Genomic DNA, 15380 nt, shown 5'->3' with positions numbered 1-15380 from the left:
TTAAACCAAGCTACATAGGTGCCTCCAACCCTTACTATTTTTTTTAAAGGTTTGTTTGTTTATTGAATGAGAAAGCATCCATGAGCAGGAGGGGTAGAGGGAGAAGGAAAGAGAGAAAAGCAGACTCCACGCTGAGTGCAGAGCGCAATGCGAGGCTTGATCTCACACCCTGAGATCACAACCTGAGCCAAAACCCAAGAGTCAGACGCTTAACTGAATGAACCACCCAGGTGCCCCTCCAACCCTTACTATCTATGGATGGAGACCTCCTTAGAGAACAGTACTGCCTCATTATTTATGAGGTGCACCCCAGGGATCCCCAAAATTTATTGAGAATTTGTGATACCAATAAATGCTCCTGATGGTTCAAGCAGAACTTAATCTGGGCACCCCAAATATATGCAACCTTACTAGACCCCTTGACCCTTCAGTTCCCCTCCTGAGAGGGGCACCCATCTCCAGATGGCTCCCTCCACCTGTGACAATGCTGGAGGTGACAATGCCCAAACCTACAACCTCATCCCAAACACTGCAACATTCCACTATAGCAGAGATGAAACCCAGGAAGTCGCAGCAGCTGCTGAGGACAAGCACTCCCCAGGACTTGGTTGCTGAACCAGATACCTGTTTATATGAATTCCCTGCCACTGACCCCTTTGAGCGACATTTCACACTTAACTGTATGTTTACCCCGAACCCTTTGCTTATCGCTATGCTTGCTGCTCAGGTGTGAGGCGAAGTTGTGGCTGCCAAGTTGTTGTCCGTTGCACCTTTGAGCTTGGGAAGGCCAAGGTACGTGGACATCTCACACCCTTCTGGAGGCCCCTTTAAACCCTTCGCTCAGATGCTTGCCTTCACCACACCCATTAGATCGGCCCACACTATGCATCCTCCTGGGAGTCTGTGAAGTTAATTTCCACTGAGAGGACCCCTTCCCGGCTGCAGATCCTGCCGCTGCCACCGCAGACCCCTCTACACCCTCTGGAAGATGTACACTTAGAGGGTACCTCTCTACGGCCCCCACTCACAGCTCCCATTCAAGCCCTCCAATAGTCTTAAGACTGTTATACAATGGGCAGAAGGTAAAGCTCACTTTGAAGGGCCGCTGTAACTGCTGGGCATATCACTGGACTCCACAAAGGCTCTTTCCCATTAGCGGTCTACACAGCTGATTTATTGACTCCGCCCCCATTTGGCCACAGAAGCCACTTTACCGGTCCCTGTAGCCTGTCCTGCAGCTCTGTGCAGTGCTCAGCTTCTCCCATGCGGGACACTTTGCAAGGCAGCATGTGGCACCTGGCAGGAGCCCTCACACGTCCCTTCCCAATCCTCCCATCTCCCCGGGTACCAGTGCCCTGTGGATGAATACGAACCAGACTGTGTCCCCAGGAACACGATATCCATGGTCTTGGACTTCAAGGCCCCGCCATTCAGGGGAAACCTCAACTTATTCCAGGTACCCTGATCAAGCAGTTGATGTCCACTGTGGGCTTAAGGCCCTGAGGCATCTCACACATACGTGGTTCTCCATATATGCACTTCTCTTTCCCTCCACTTCCAACGCATTTGCATGCCCGCTGGCCCCTGGGAAATCCCATCTGTCTTTAGTCTCCCTGGGACTACCCTTTCAAACCACTGGATGAAAACCTTACTTTGTCTTTCTGCCTCCCTGACATCAAAAGTGTACAGCATTCACCCACATTTTGTCAGGCGCAGACATGGTACTAACCATCACAAGGACTGAGAGCTAGGCGCCGTTGCATTAGGCACCCAAAAGCAAATGACTGAGGTAAACACCAGCCTGTCAGCCACCCTGCCAGAACACACTGGGCTCCTACACCAAAGCCTAATTTTTTTTTTAAGATTTTATTTATTTATCAGACAGAGATCACAAGTAGGCAGAGAGGCAGGCAGAGAAAGAGGAGGAAGCAGGCTCAGAGCAGAGAGCCCGATGCGGGGCTCGATCCCAGGACCCTGGGATCATGACCTGAGCCGAAGGCAGAGGCTTTAACCCACTGAGCCACCCAGGTGCCCCAAAGCCTAATTTTAATGCAGTGACAACGTGGTTCTTGAGCAGAGACGGTTTGGGGTAACCGTTTAGCCTCAGATTACTTACTGGCCAAGGAAGGTATATGCGCTGTAAAGGGGACCACCTGCTGCATGTATACTGATAATTCTGGACAAATTTAGAGAAACTTATGAAAGACAGCCCAACACATGTTTCATAACCTCACCCAAGTCTGTAACTGAACAACTACCTTAACCTTACCCAAGGGCTTTATTTTCTTGGCCAGATCTCAACAAAAGAAGGGAATGGTAAATGGACAGGATTTCGAACCTTCATTTGTCCGCTGATATCGCAGACTGGCATTTTTGCTCTGCTCAGATGTTTTATGTGCTGGGTGACCAAAACTCTGACAGTGGTTTTCACTATCCACCATCCTGACAGTGCCTAGAATTTTCCCTCAAGTTTAATATCCTAAAGATTAACACCGGATCAACTGGGATGAGAAAAATAACATTTTTTTGTTGTTTCTGAGTCGCTGCTTAGGCGTTTTTCAGCATGATAAGCAAACTCACACCCAGAGTCGGGACAAATATTTAGATAAGACCTTGAGTTTAGGATTCCCACGCTTAGTTCCTGCTTTGCTTTTCCCGGAGCACCTTTTAAAATAACCACTGAGGGGGGCCTGGCTGGCTCAGTCAGTGGAACAGATGACTCTCGATCTCGGGGTTGTGAGTTCAAGCCTCACTTTGGGTGCAGAGATTACTTAAAAATAAAAATAATAAAACAAACAAACAAACAAATAAATAAATAAATAAAAATCTTTAGGGGCACCTCAGTGGCTCAGTCGGTTGGGTATCCAACTCTTGCTTTTGGCTCGGGTCATGATCTCCGGGTCGTGAGATGGAGCCACATACTCAATCTGGGAGTCTGCTTGAGTTTCTCTTTCCCTCTCCCTCTGCCCCCCCACAACTCATTCACTTTCTCTCTCTAAAATAAATAAGTATCTTTAAAATAGCCACTTAGGAGGTAAGACCTGGAAAAGTTAAAAACCTCAGCTGCAACCGCCTCATAAGTGGTAGGAGTTTGCTACTCTGCTCTCTATCTCCTGTTCATCCACGACCTGGGGTGGAGGACCGCTCAGGTACTAAAGGATCCGTATTTGGGTGGTTGGTGCGCCCTCATTCTGCAGGTCATAATCTGCATATTCTTAATTCCATTAAGAATTAAGAATTGGGGCGCCTGGGTGGCTCAGTGGGTTAAAGCCTCTGCTTTCGGCTCAGGTCTACCCCTATGATCCTGGGGTCCTGGGATCGAGCCCCACATAGGGGCTCTCTGCTTAGCAGGGAGCCTGCTTCCTCCTCTCTCTCTCTCTCTCTCTGCCTGCTTCTCTGCCTACTTGTGATCTGTCTGTCAAATAAATAAAATCTTAAAAAAAAAAAAGAATTAAGAATTGTCTTAATTAATTAAGAATTAATTAATTCATCGTCCCCCCGACCCGCACAGTAGGGAAGCTCTGTGTGCAGGGCAACTAAAGTCAAAGGAGATGACTTCTGTCTTTCCTAGACCCCGTGCTGTGCATAGGGTACATCTTCCATCCCTTCCCTACAGGAAGAGAAAAGAATCCTAAGGGAGTAGGATGCAAAGCAAGTAATTTTTGACTAAAGAAAAGTTTCAGGAAAAGGTTTGAGGGGGAGAGAATATACCATCCTAAAATATGCTTCTTTGGCATAAGGATTATTTTAGGCTGATTATTTCTAAGAAACAGCCGACACAGGAGAAGTTTTGAAAACGGGAGTAGAAGTCCTTCTGTAAGAGTCATTTACATTTTATAAGAAATCTCCATTTGTAAGGGTCTCTCTATTTCGCTCCCTCTCTCTCTCTATCAAGAAGACAATGATTCTAAATCTCTAGGAACCCTCAGCAGTGGAGAAGGCGAAGACTTACCTTGCCATTGCTTATGGTCCTTTTCGTGACAGCATCCCACACCTGGGCCCCCACCTCTCACCCCAACATCCTCTTTTGTCTCTAGCTGGAGATGTTATCTAAACTAGTGTTGTGGGCCTTTCTGGAGAGAGACTCAGTTTTCCTGGGTCTCTCCCAAGTAAATAGAGGAGATACACGTTAGAAACTTCTGCTTGTTTTCCTCCTGTTAATCTTTTATTGCACGGTGCAGGTTCAGCCAAGAATTTAGAAGGGTCAAAGGAAAATTATTTTTCCTCCACTACAAGCTCATTAACTTCCTTAGAAACAGACCTCATAGGATTATCTCTGAATGGATGAATGAATGAGTGAATGAATAAATGAATAAATCTAAATCGTCTCTCCCTCTTTTTAAAATGTCTGGCCCACTGCATTAACACATTGCATTAGTGGTTCAAAAATGCTTACATTCAGCAATCATAAGTTTCCATTTTTGCTTATACAAATCTCTACACATAAAAAAGACAAGTCTTGGTAACAAAATAAAACTGAATTTTTCCATTTCATATCCTTATACATCTACAAGGTGGTAAACTGACTTCCCAGCAAGTTAAAAAAAAAAAAATGACAATAATTCATCAGTAAACAAAACTGTCTACAAAGAAACCTGAATTGCGGTAAGCTCCAAAACTCAAGGAACACAACCATCTAGCTCCGAGGTGACCACATGCCCCATCTGCAATGGAGCATCTTGGTTTATGCCTATTATCCCAGCAGGATTATTAAGCATGCTTACTGTCACTCTCCACAGTGGCTATTTGGACAGTAAGTTATACATCACCCTGCCTAGAGATAAAAAGGTTCCTCCTGACAATCTCTGACAAAGAGAACTTTCAGATTTTCAGAAACACTGGTATTACATAGGTGCTCTGCACAATCTGTTTTTAAACTCACAAATTTTGAAAGAGTTAATAACATTTTCACTTTCACAGCTGTAAAGTAATAAGGACCGATCAACCCTGAATATTTATGAAATAAATACAAAGTCCTGCCTTGCAACCTAGATCTGGGAACTTCTCCCTTCACCTCTACCCCCCAATCTAAGGATCCAGGAAAATGGCACAGTGATTCAGCATTTCTAAGGCATTCATTAAAATGTGCTGGAGTGCAATGAAATCAGGAGAGGAAAAAAGGTACCTAATACACAGATATTAAAATCAAAACTTCTTTTATAAAACCAAAAATGACGACATTCTATAGATTCTCTCTTGCTGAAACATTTGTAAAGCAGCTAAACCGACAAGTATCTCTCATCACTATTATTAGGCAAGTCATCCTAAGATACAGCAGAAAACATATGGCATACTTTTTGTCAACTAGTTCCAGAGAGGCTTAAAAACAAAACAAAACAAAAAAACAAAAACAACAAAAAAAAGGAAATCACAATACAAAGGGAAATTTCAGGGCCTCCTGACAAGATACTGTTTATACCTGTATGGAAGCACCTTTTAGAATCTTGCTTATCTCATTTTTGTGTCACCTGAAGGACAGACCATGTCTTGTTCATCCTTGTACTCCTTATCTCGTATCTCTGAATCTTTAGCTTACTCCTTTGCACAAATGTGCAACAATTGTTTGTTCAATTAAACTCATAAGAAAAGGAGAAAAATGCTCTCATATATCATTTCCATGTAAACATTTTTTTTCTGAGATAAAAGAACAGCCCCCCCCCTCCCCATGGAGGGTGGAAATGGAGAAGAATCATTTCAACTGCAAGTATGTGTTTCACAGTGAGAAATTTATATGAGTGGCCGGAGAAAGTTTAACAAAACTTATTACCATAAAAATTAAGTGTAGAGTAGTCAAACCGTGTTCCACCCAACAAACCACGTAAGTTTCCACCAGTAGGCAGGCATCAGCCATTGCCTCCACAATTTGAGTTATAAAAATATTCCACTGAGATTTTTTTTTTTTTAGTCTCAGCTCAGGAGGGCTTGAACATTCTTTGAATGGGCTTTAAGGAAGTTTTTGGTTTTGTTTGTTTTTTATTCCTCCAGCACCCGATGCAAAGGCACTGGGGTTTGAGAACCTGCCATTCAACCGTAGAAGATCTCCTTAATTAGGAAAGCCATAAAATGGGTCCCAATGCATTTATCAAAAGGCTTTTCAATTCTTCCTCCTTAAAGTCACCACCCACTCCTCCTATCGACAAGACAAATGGGCAGGCAGGATCCAGGAGTCAACCCATGAAGTTACGTAGGAGCTGATGTCATAGATGGGTAACAGCCACTTCATAATACTATGAAACAAAATTAACTGCTCCCATAATAGTCAATACAAAGGAAGCATTTTCTCAGAAACCTGACTTGTAGAAAATAATAAAAGTGAAATACTCGGGCTTCTTGAACTTCATGTTAGCTGTTTTACAATCTTGGGAAACACACCCAAGAGCCTTAAATTTCTAATTTCCCATTTGCAAAATGGGAGTAAATACCATTACAACTTATCTATATTTCAGAAGACTAACAAAAACAGTGATATAAACCACAGATATTTCTCTTAAATTCTAGATCTTAGACAATACTTTTCACCATTGGACAGGTTTAGCCCAGAGTAAATTCTTGACATACAGACTCTATTCTCTGGTCCTGATGAAGAAAAGAGGCACTGATGATTGACCTATTGTGTAAATCTGTCCAAAATACTACTAACTCAAATAAAGAACAGTAAGCAAGACAAAAAGATCCTTCAAACTCTTTGAACATGAAGCCCCTTCATCTTCCATTGAATGCCTTTTTAAAAATCAGTGCCACTTTCTGAACCATCTTCAAAGTAAAGCAACCACTTGCAATGAATGCAGATAAAGTCCTGAAAGACTATGCTGGCCCCAACTGGTCTCTACATTATTTACACAGTTTGCCATTATCTTTTCAAATGTCAAATTGTTTGCCTACTGAAAACACATCAGGAAAAAAAAAAAAAAAAAAAAGAGCATTATTTCCTACTGATCAATTAAAGAAATTTAAAATTAAATTTAAACACTCAATTTCTAAGTGAGGAACTGATAGGGAATCTGCAAACAGCCTGTTACAGCAATCTTGTGTGTGCGACCTGAAAGCAGTTTTCATCATGGGAGGAAGAACACTGCACCCTTATATAAAGCCTCACAGATATAAGTCAGGACCATCAACATGCTCACTCAACTCCTGCTCAGTGCCCAATGCAACTGAAAGACACCTGAACCACATTCCAGCTAGGAATTTTAAAAGCCATGAGAAAATTTAAGTTCCACAGGAGAGTCAGAGAGAAAAAAACAAACAGCAATCCTGTCACAGGAGATCCCAGGTTTATTTCCTCCAGTTTCTTCCCTACCGTAATATTAATTGATTTACCAATAAAATGCTGCAGTAAAATCTGTGACATCAGATTCTGGCAGAAAATCAATTCAAAGGAAAACTCTTCATGGCAGCTCCTTTTGCATACCCAGACCCATGCCTACCTGGTTATGTTTTTGCTGGTGTCTTGTCTTTGTGTCCAGAACATGATAAGGACTTTCTGAGTCTTGGTTGATGTAATAGATGAGTCTTGAAGGCAATGTGATTTCTTTCTGCATTGCATTGCTGTAACTGATATTACTGCTGTTATGCTGTTGCAATGTGCTGTCTTTATCTGCCAGGACTCCCAAATTTTTTTCTGCAGTTTCATTCCAATGCGGAGCTGGGGGGAGGAGGTAGAGGGAGCGCACAAAGATACACAAATACACACATATACCCTTTAAGTACATAAGTACTACGATGTGTTTTTCCATTAATTGCAAAAACAAAGTTCTCTGTGTATAAGCAGGTAAGAAGTAGAGAAACAGCAAAGCAAGTTACCGCAACAGTGAAATGGCCTGGATAGGTTAACAGCCAATGAGGCTTAGACAGTAATGTACTATTTCTTTTTATTTGTTTTATATGTACATTTCTAACCAGTCTTATACTTCTAAATATGGGGGATGGGGGTGGTGGGCGGCATGGACTTGAAGAAGACATTAAATGAACATGCCCAGAGGTTCTGACCCTCATCTCCACCCCTTCTCTAAGTCTACAGGAGCTCCATGGGACTCTGACTAGGAGTATCCCATCCGAGAGCTAAGAACTCTCGCTCCTGAGGTAACTTGAGTGCTGAATTCATGGATATGGGTTGTTAATTGATTTATTAAACAAAACAGGCAATTCCTTTTGCTTTAAACTTTGAGATGAGCAAAAATCTTTTGCCATAGAGGGAAGGAGATCCTGGCAGCTTTCCAATTCCTTATTTTTCTGCCAAGGCCAGCTCTCTGCTTCCAGTGATTTCCAATCATCAATGTATTGACTATCATTTTATCTTAACTGTTCATTATAATGACAAGCATTTTGAGAATTACAAACCAAAGGTTTATACCTCCAAAGTTTCCCTCCCCCACCTTAATTCCTACGGCAGTGAATAAACCCAGTAGGCGATTTGAGGAAACAACACATTACCCCTAATTATCATTAGGTCCTCCCGCATTCGCATTCAGGCTCTCCACCCAAGAAGAAACTTGCTCCCTCGCTGCATTTCCCGGCCACTGGTTTCCCCTCTGCCAAGTTGCAGAGATCGCTGAGGGACCCCGCATCCACTAAATACCTTCCAGTGGAACCGGCAGTAATTGGAACGGGTTTTTAGTGAATGCAACAGAAATGGACTTCAGAAAGTGAACTGGCATGAACCGGGGCTTGGGGAAAGCGGGGTGGAGAGGCAGGCAGGGTGGCTGGGAAAGGCCGAGCCCGGGACGTGTCCGGAGCGCACGGACCCGCGTGCCCTTCGCTTTCCTCTGCAGGGCCCCGCGGGCAAGGCAATGCAAAGGGCACCGGGGCCATACCCACCGCTGGGTGCAGCAGTCCCCCAGGCCCGGGGCCGGGACGAGGTGGCGAGAGGAGGCAGCAGAAGAAGGACGAGGAGCAGGCGGCAGGGCGGCGCGCGGGCCGGGGCGCGGAGAGGCGCCGGGCCGGCGGGGCCGCCGGAGGGGCCGCGAGAGGCTCGGGAAAGGCTGTACCCCGCCAGGGGCGGCCGCAGGGAGCTGCTGCCGGGCGGCTTCATGGCTCATAGCTCCCCGGCGCCGCTCAGTGTGGCGGGCGAGAGCGCCGGGCTAGGCTGCGGGGAGGCTGCGGGCGGAGCCGATCACGCTGACCCGGCGCGCATGGTGCGGCCGCGGGCAGGGGGTCGGGGCTCGGGGCTCGGGACTAGAGGCTCGGCGGCGCCCCCTCCCCTGCTCGCCTCTCAGCCCCTCCCGGGCGGCCGCTGAAGAGTCCGGGGGTCCTAGTCGCTCCGCCAACTTGGAGCCTCCCCAGATGCTCCTCCCTCCCTGCGGCGGGCGCGGCCGCTCCAGCGACTGCGGGGGCTGCTGCTGGGGCTGAGGACGCTGAGACGGCGCGTGAGAGCGAGCGGCGCGGGGGCGCGCGGAGCGGGCGTGCGCCCCGCCCTCGAGAGCGCGCCCGAGCGCGCCTTCGGGTCCTGATGCTGATGCTGATGCTGATGCTGATACTGATGCTGTTGCTATTGCCAGGCACAGGACGCATTGCGCATGCTTTATCGTGGAGGGAAGGGGGGGCGGGGGGAGCGAAGGGGGGAAGCAGCAGAGTGATGCAGCATCCCAGGCAGCATCAGAGGTGACGGTGGCATCTTCAGAGGTGGGGGCAGGAGAGGAGGAAGGCTGGCAATCAGAGATTAGCCAGAGGGGAAGAAAAAGAATGAGAGGGTTTCCTGGCCAGAGACAAAGATGCTCTGGAGAAAACAACCAGCCAGAGAAATCTACCTACTTCTACCACCGCAAATCTTACATACTCCACTCCCCCTCCTACTCCAACCCCCTCCTCCGGGAGAAAGTAAGGCCAAGCATTTCCTTCTTAATCTTTTAGGTCCTTTCTTCAAATAAATATAAAGGATTGCGTCCAGGGAGGTAAAAATAGCGCTGCTTCTCACTCAGCTCACTCCTAGCGGGTGAAGCGAGGGCTTTGAGGCACGTTTGCTGGCTGCAGGCTGGCGGGGGCTGGAGGGCGCGCTGAGCTGGGCTGCTTCGCAGAGAGCCAGACCTCCTGCGCAGGAATCCCCAGAGCTGGGGCGCTCCACCCCCGCCTGTCCCCTGTGCCTGTGCCTAGGGGTTTTGCAGAAAGCAGAAATTACCAGAAGATGTTTGCTCAAAAGTTCAGAAAGCGTGACTGGGTTTATCTGGGAAGACTCAGAAATTCTGTAGGCAAGAAATACGGAGATTAGAAACTAAGTGTGTGGCAGCTATTTGGGCAAATCCATCGTTTGAGAACCATGTGGGTGGATATGCATTGGAGAGGACACATTTCAAATTTTGAGATCTAGTCCTAACTTCTGCAAAGAAAGGAGGAGCTTTTTCTCTTGCTGCTAGAAAAAAAAAAAAAAAAGTACATCGAAAGTCCCTGAGTTAGGTAAGTTAGCAGGCACTAACTACCATGGTTGGTTTCAAATTAGGGCCTGTGGCATAGTTCTGTCCCCAAATTCCCACAATGCAAGCATTTGTTTATTCATCCATCCAATGACAGCAAGTGACAATATTGTCTTGCTCCATTATTTGTCTTTAAAATGGAGACTATAACATATGCTGTGGCGGAGCCAGAATTCCACAAGTAGAAAAAAATTGTGTGTGTGCGTGTATGTGTATCTCACCATAGAGATGACAGGGCTTAGTGTTGTTAGCCATATTCTCCACACCAAAAGGGTCAGCACAAGTCTTCTCAAAATGTGCCACTTTGGCATGTGGACTATTTTGGAAAACCGGTGGGTTCAAGAGAAAGTTGTGCATTTTCCTTAGCTGCCTAGAAGAATTTAAGTTGGCGGTCCTTCCCAGAATAAGATTTATTACCAGGGATAACTTTTTTCCTGAGTGACCCCTTGTACAGCAGTGCAAACAACTCATTACCAAATATCTGCTCTTACTCTTATTGCCTTGAGAACTGCTCTCTTCCCTCTGAATGCCCAGAACCCATCCCATTCCTTAGCCCAGGAGAGCACATATATCTCATTTTACCTTTCTGTCTTTAGAACTCTCATGTATGTGGAGTTCCTGTATGTATGAAATTAAATCTATTTTTCTCCTTTAATCTGTCTCATGTCAATGTACCTCTTAGACCTGCCAGAGGAACCTTTGAAGTACATGGGAAAAATTTTCCACCCAACAACCCCCACTAAACAAAGAAGGAAGAGGGAGGGAGGAAAGAGATAGCAAAAGGGAGAGAGAAAGGCAGACACATATACAGAGATCAAAGATCACAGAGTTGGCGGGGGTTAAACACTAGTATTACTTTTTCCTCTCTGTATCAGAGCGAAGATATTAACTATTACACGTTTATTAATGTAAGATTGTAACTGATGCTTCTTCCCCCAAATGAAGGCAACAATAATGTTCCTTTTAGCTCAGTCTTGTGTCCCTTGCACCTAGCATAGTATTTGTGGCACAGAGAAAGCTCTCAGAAAATATGTCATGAATGAATAAACAAAAAGTGTGTGGTAACTTGCAGCAGTCACAGTGTAGCAGGCTGGTGAACACTCCCATTTTCCTATAGTTCCTACTTATACATCAGTGTTCTTGGGTGTGTCTCAAGACAAGCATGTCCTGGCTTATATCTGATATAATGACATATATAATATAATAATTATATGTATTACATATATATAATACAATAATTATATATATATTACATATGTATAATAGTAAAATCTTGAACAAGGGCTTGGGAGAAAGGAGGTATACAAGGAATGAGAAGAAAGAAGGAAATGAAAGGAGAAAGATGCTGAGATCCTGTTTTTTTAAAGGACTATCTCGCAATTGAGTGCGTCTCAAAGCCAATTCCGATAAATAAAGCTACATGTCAACCTGGACCAACCGAACACCCACCAGTTTAAGCCACCCTTCCATGTACTTGGGGAAGAGCATTAGGACTCATTTCAGTTTCAAATAAGGAGCAGGAGTTATCACAAAGCAGGATGTTGTCTTTTGCACTGTAATCAAACGACTGCATTTATTTGTAGAACTTGAATGTTTGCAGACATGTCTGGAGGCAAGATAATGTATCAGCAAATGAGATCGGGAGTTAGAGAAAGAGTAAATTCCTCAGAAAAATTTACCAGAGGTTTGATCCTTAAACCATACATTTAAGGGAAGGTTAAAAACAGAATCAAATATTCTTTAAGTAGATAGTATGTTAGATTTAGTAACAGTTTCATTACGTAGCTCGGAATATTTATGGTTATACAGTTTTGTTCCAAATACTTTCTGTGCTCTCCCGATATTTAATAACTTTGTTAATTGCCACCTGCTTCTTTGCTCTATATTCCTGTTTGTGCATACTACCCTTCCCCTGTCAAAAAAAAAAAAAAATGCTTAACTGGGCTGCATCTTAGTCATCCTTGATCCCCAGAGCCTAAGACATCGTACCCAGAATGGAGTCAGCATTTGATGAATGTGTGTTGAGTAGAGGGACAAGTCACAGGCAGGAGAGGGAAGGATTCGGCAAGCTGGACTCGAATACAGATAGCAGTATACCAGAAGTTTGAGTGCTGGGACATCTCTGGTTAGATATGTGTGCAGTATCCACTGGCATCAGGGACCACTGGACTGGCTAGGTCCATGTGGCAGACATGAGAAACTGCCGCAGTTGTAGGTGAAGGCAACAGGCCAGAAGGTCCAAAGGAAGGAAATTACTCCAGAGGATGTGGACGCCAAGTGAACACAAACAAGGGTGTGTGTGACCAGTGCCCAGAAAGAACAGCCATACTGCTCACAAACATGGTTCTGCTCATCTGGTACTGGAAGACACCAAAAGTCCTCTCTTTGCTATAATCTGTTGCAGGGGCAAAAATGGACCCACTTTGTAACCAGTGAGAAAACTGGGCCTGGTTTGGAGCACATAAAACGTAGGGGTGGGGGGCACCCACATATATGGCTCAGTAGGTTAAGCACCTGCCTCCAGCTCAGGTCATGATCCCAGGGTCCTGCTCAGCAGGGAGCCTGCTTCTCCCTCTCCCCACTGCTCACGTGTGCTTTCTCTCGCTCTCTCGCTCTCTCTCAAATAGATAAATAATGTTTTTTTAAAAAAAAAAGAAAGAGGTAGAAATATTAGATTTGGAAGGCACCTGCCCCTAAAGGGCTGAGACTGAGGGAGAAGGCAGATAAAGGAATCACATAAAAGGGGCCTCGGAGGGCGAAAGCTGGAAAAAAAGAAAAAGAAAAAGAAGAAGAGGGCGATGGAACAGAGCAGATTTACAAGAGCAAGTAGAGTGGAATAATCATGTGGCCAAAAAGCCAAGGTCGAAGAAGGCACGCAGCAAACTGGTGGCTGGCACTGAGGCCAAGGGGTGGTCCATGGAGTGAAGCCACAATGAGAACACAGATGAGGCGTGGCACAGCTCCCATTTGACAGAGCTGGCTGGGGGCAGATCCTGAGACAGATTCCGCTCTGGAAGGTTTCTCCTTCTCTTTTTAGAATGGCTGTGAATACTGATCTTACCAGTAGAAATGACTGTCCCCAAGGACAGAAGACAATGTGCTTCTCAGGGAAAGTGAAAAAAGAGGGAGATCTATTATGAGTGCTTTGCACATGGTTCAAGGGTCAGCAAACATTTTCTATAAAGGGCCAGATAGTAAATATTTTAGGCCTTGTGTGCCATATGGTCTCTGACGCATATTCTTTTTTTTTTTTTTTACAACCCTCTTAAAAATGTAAAAAGCATGCAGCCTGCAGGCTCTCGTTTGTCAACCTACCATTTTTAACTACATGTGTGTATAAATATCTATCTTAAGCTTAACATTTTTCATCAACTGCATTATCTCGTCTGCTTGGGAGCAGAAAAGCATGTGTAATAATAGACATGGTTCTAACTCCCAAAAAGCCACCTCTTCACTGAATTTAGCTATTCATCTCATCAGCAATGCAATTGTTTAATTCTTAATACACACGCATCCCTTGAAGGGATTCCTAAGGAGAGAAGCAATCCTCCGTCTAGAGATAATTCCTAGACTTAGACAATGGAGGGGACACCAGAAATCACTTCCCCCACCCCCACAAAAAAAAAAATACAGATACTGAAAGATCCCAGACTGCTCTCTTGTTTTGCCAAGATGTATTTTCTGGTGAGCAGGGAAATGCTGAATAAATGCTACAGCCATGACAGGTCAGGGGACGGGGGAACACACACAGTGACAGCCCTTCCTGGAGCCTGTTACCATCCGTGACCTGCCTGTACTCCTCAAAAGTCGGTCCTGAGGAGGCTCTGACGTAGCAAGTACAGTCTCCAGACACAGGGTCACGCCTGACGTCTCAGGCAACCTTCAAGTGCATGAAAAGTAAGCCCACAATTCTATGTTAAATATGCCTCGGCTCATTCTGAAGGATGGACCACAGTAGGACAACTTCAGGAGTCAAGATGTGACTTATTCCAACAGTCCTGAGGCAGGGAGGAAAGGATGTATTACCAAAGCTGCAATGGCCACAGGCATTCCTGGTGGCGTAGTTGAACAAAAATGTATCAGATTGTCGAAGCATGAACATACCTAAAGAAAAGTAACCACTGTTAGAAACCTAAAATTAAGTTCTTCACAGATTTGACATTAAAATGAAGGATGATTAGGACTTCCTGACAGAACAGGATACATTTGAAAAACAGATTAATTTTTTTCCCCACCACACAAACACTGGGCTAGTTTATCCCACAGTTTGGAGCATTTACCAGCTGTAGCACAAAGGGATAAACAACCAAGTCCTGATGATTCGTGGTGATGACAGATGCCATGCAAAACTTGGAAGAATTATGTTTATTAGGAATAATCTGAGTCAACAGGTAATCATTAAGCCCTCACTGTGTCACAGAGCAAAACAGTGGAAGGAAATTGCCACATACTAATTGAGTAGGTAGGCGGAAACCTCAACTACTTCTAGAGACAGCAAGTGAATTTTATCTGAAAAGGTTAGAACTCCAGCAGCAGAATTAATATACCAATGATAATCCCTAACATTTGCATAATAACAATAGCTAAGCCCTTTAATAATGTCTGCTTTAATAATTACTATGCATTTACACATCACAAAGTGCTTTCATCTGTTTTATTTTATTTGATCTTCAATTCTGTGACATAGTGAAGGCAATTACTACTATTTTTTTAGACACTCCATCTTAGGTGTGAGGACACTAAGGCTCACTGGTTTTGCAGTGAGTCTCCCTCCTGGCTGCACATCCAAATTACCTAGAGAGCTTTAACGACTTATCGATGCCTGACCATTTAGAACCTTCAAGAGTGGAATCCAACATCAGTATTTTTAAAATCCTCCTAGATTAATTCAATGTGCAGCCAGGGTTAAAATGCAGTGGGTCAAGGGATTTCCCAAGATCACATCAGAACTGGAATTAGAACCCTGATTTCAAG

The 15380-nt window shown here is 44.7% G+C and overlaps 1 protein-coding gene across 2 annotated transcripts in view; it reads right to left on the bottom strand.

The window, feature by feature from the left end:
• Positions 1-9398, bottom strand: part of ADAM23 (ADAM metallopeptidase domain 23) — a 171587-nt gene extending 162189 nt beyond the window's left edge. For both annotated transcript variants that reach the window (XM_059393306.1, XM_059393307.1), the window contains exons 1-2: positions 8818-9398; positions 7428-7645 (exon numbers count right to left, since the gene is read on the bottom strand). In XM_059393306.1, the coding sequence (XP_059249289.1) occupies positions 7428-7645; positions 8818-9031 (432 nt within the window). In that variant the 5' untranslated portion in view covers positions 9032-9398. The remainder of the gene's footprint in view (positions 1-7427; positions 7646-8817) is intronic.
• Positions 9399-15380: the final 5982 nt, after the last annotated feature.

Source organism: Mustela nigripes, chromosome 3 (genome assembly GCF_022355385.1).
Source record: "Mustela nigripes isolate SB6536 chromosome 3, MUSNIG.SB6536, whole genome shotgun sequence".
Taxonomy (NCBI): Eukaryota; Metazoa; Chordata; class Mammalia; order Carnivora; family Mustelidae; genus Mustela; species Mustela nigripes.
The sequence above is the reverse complement of the archived record's forward strand: the minus strand, read 5'-3'. Positions and strand labels throughout refer to the sequence as shown.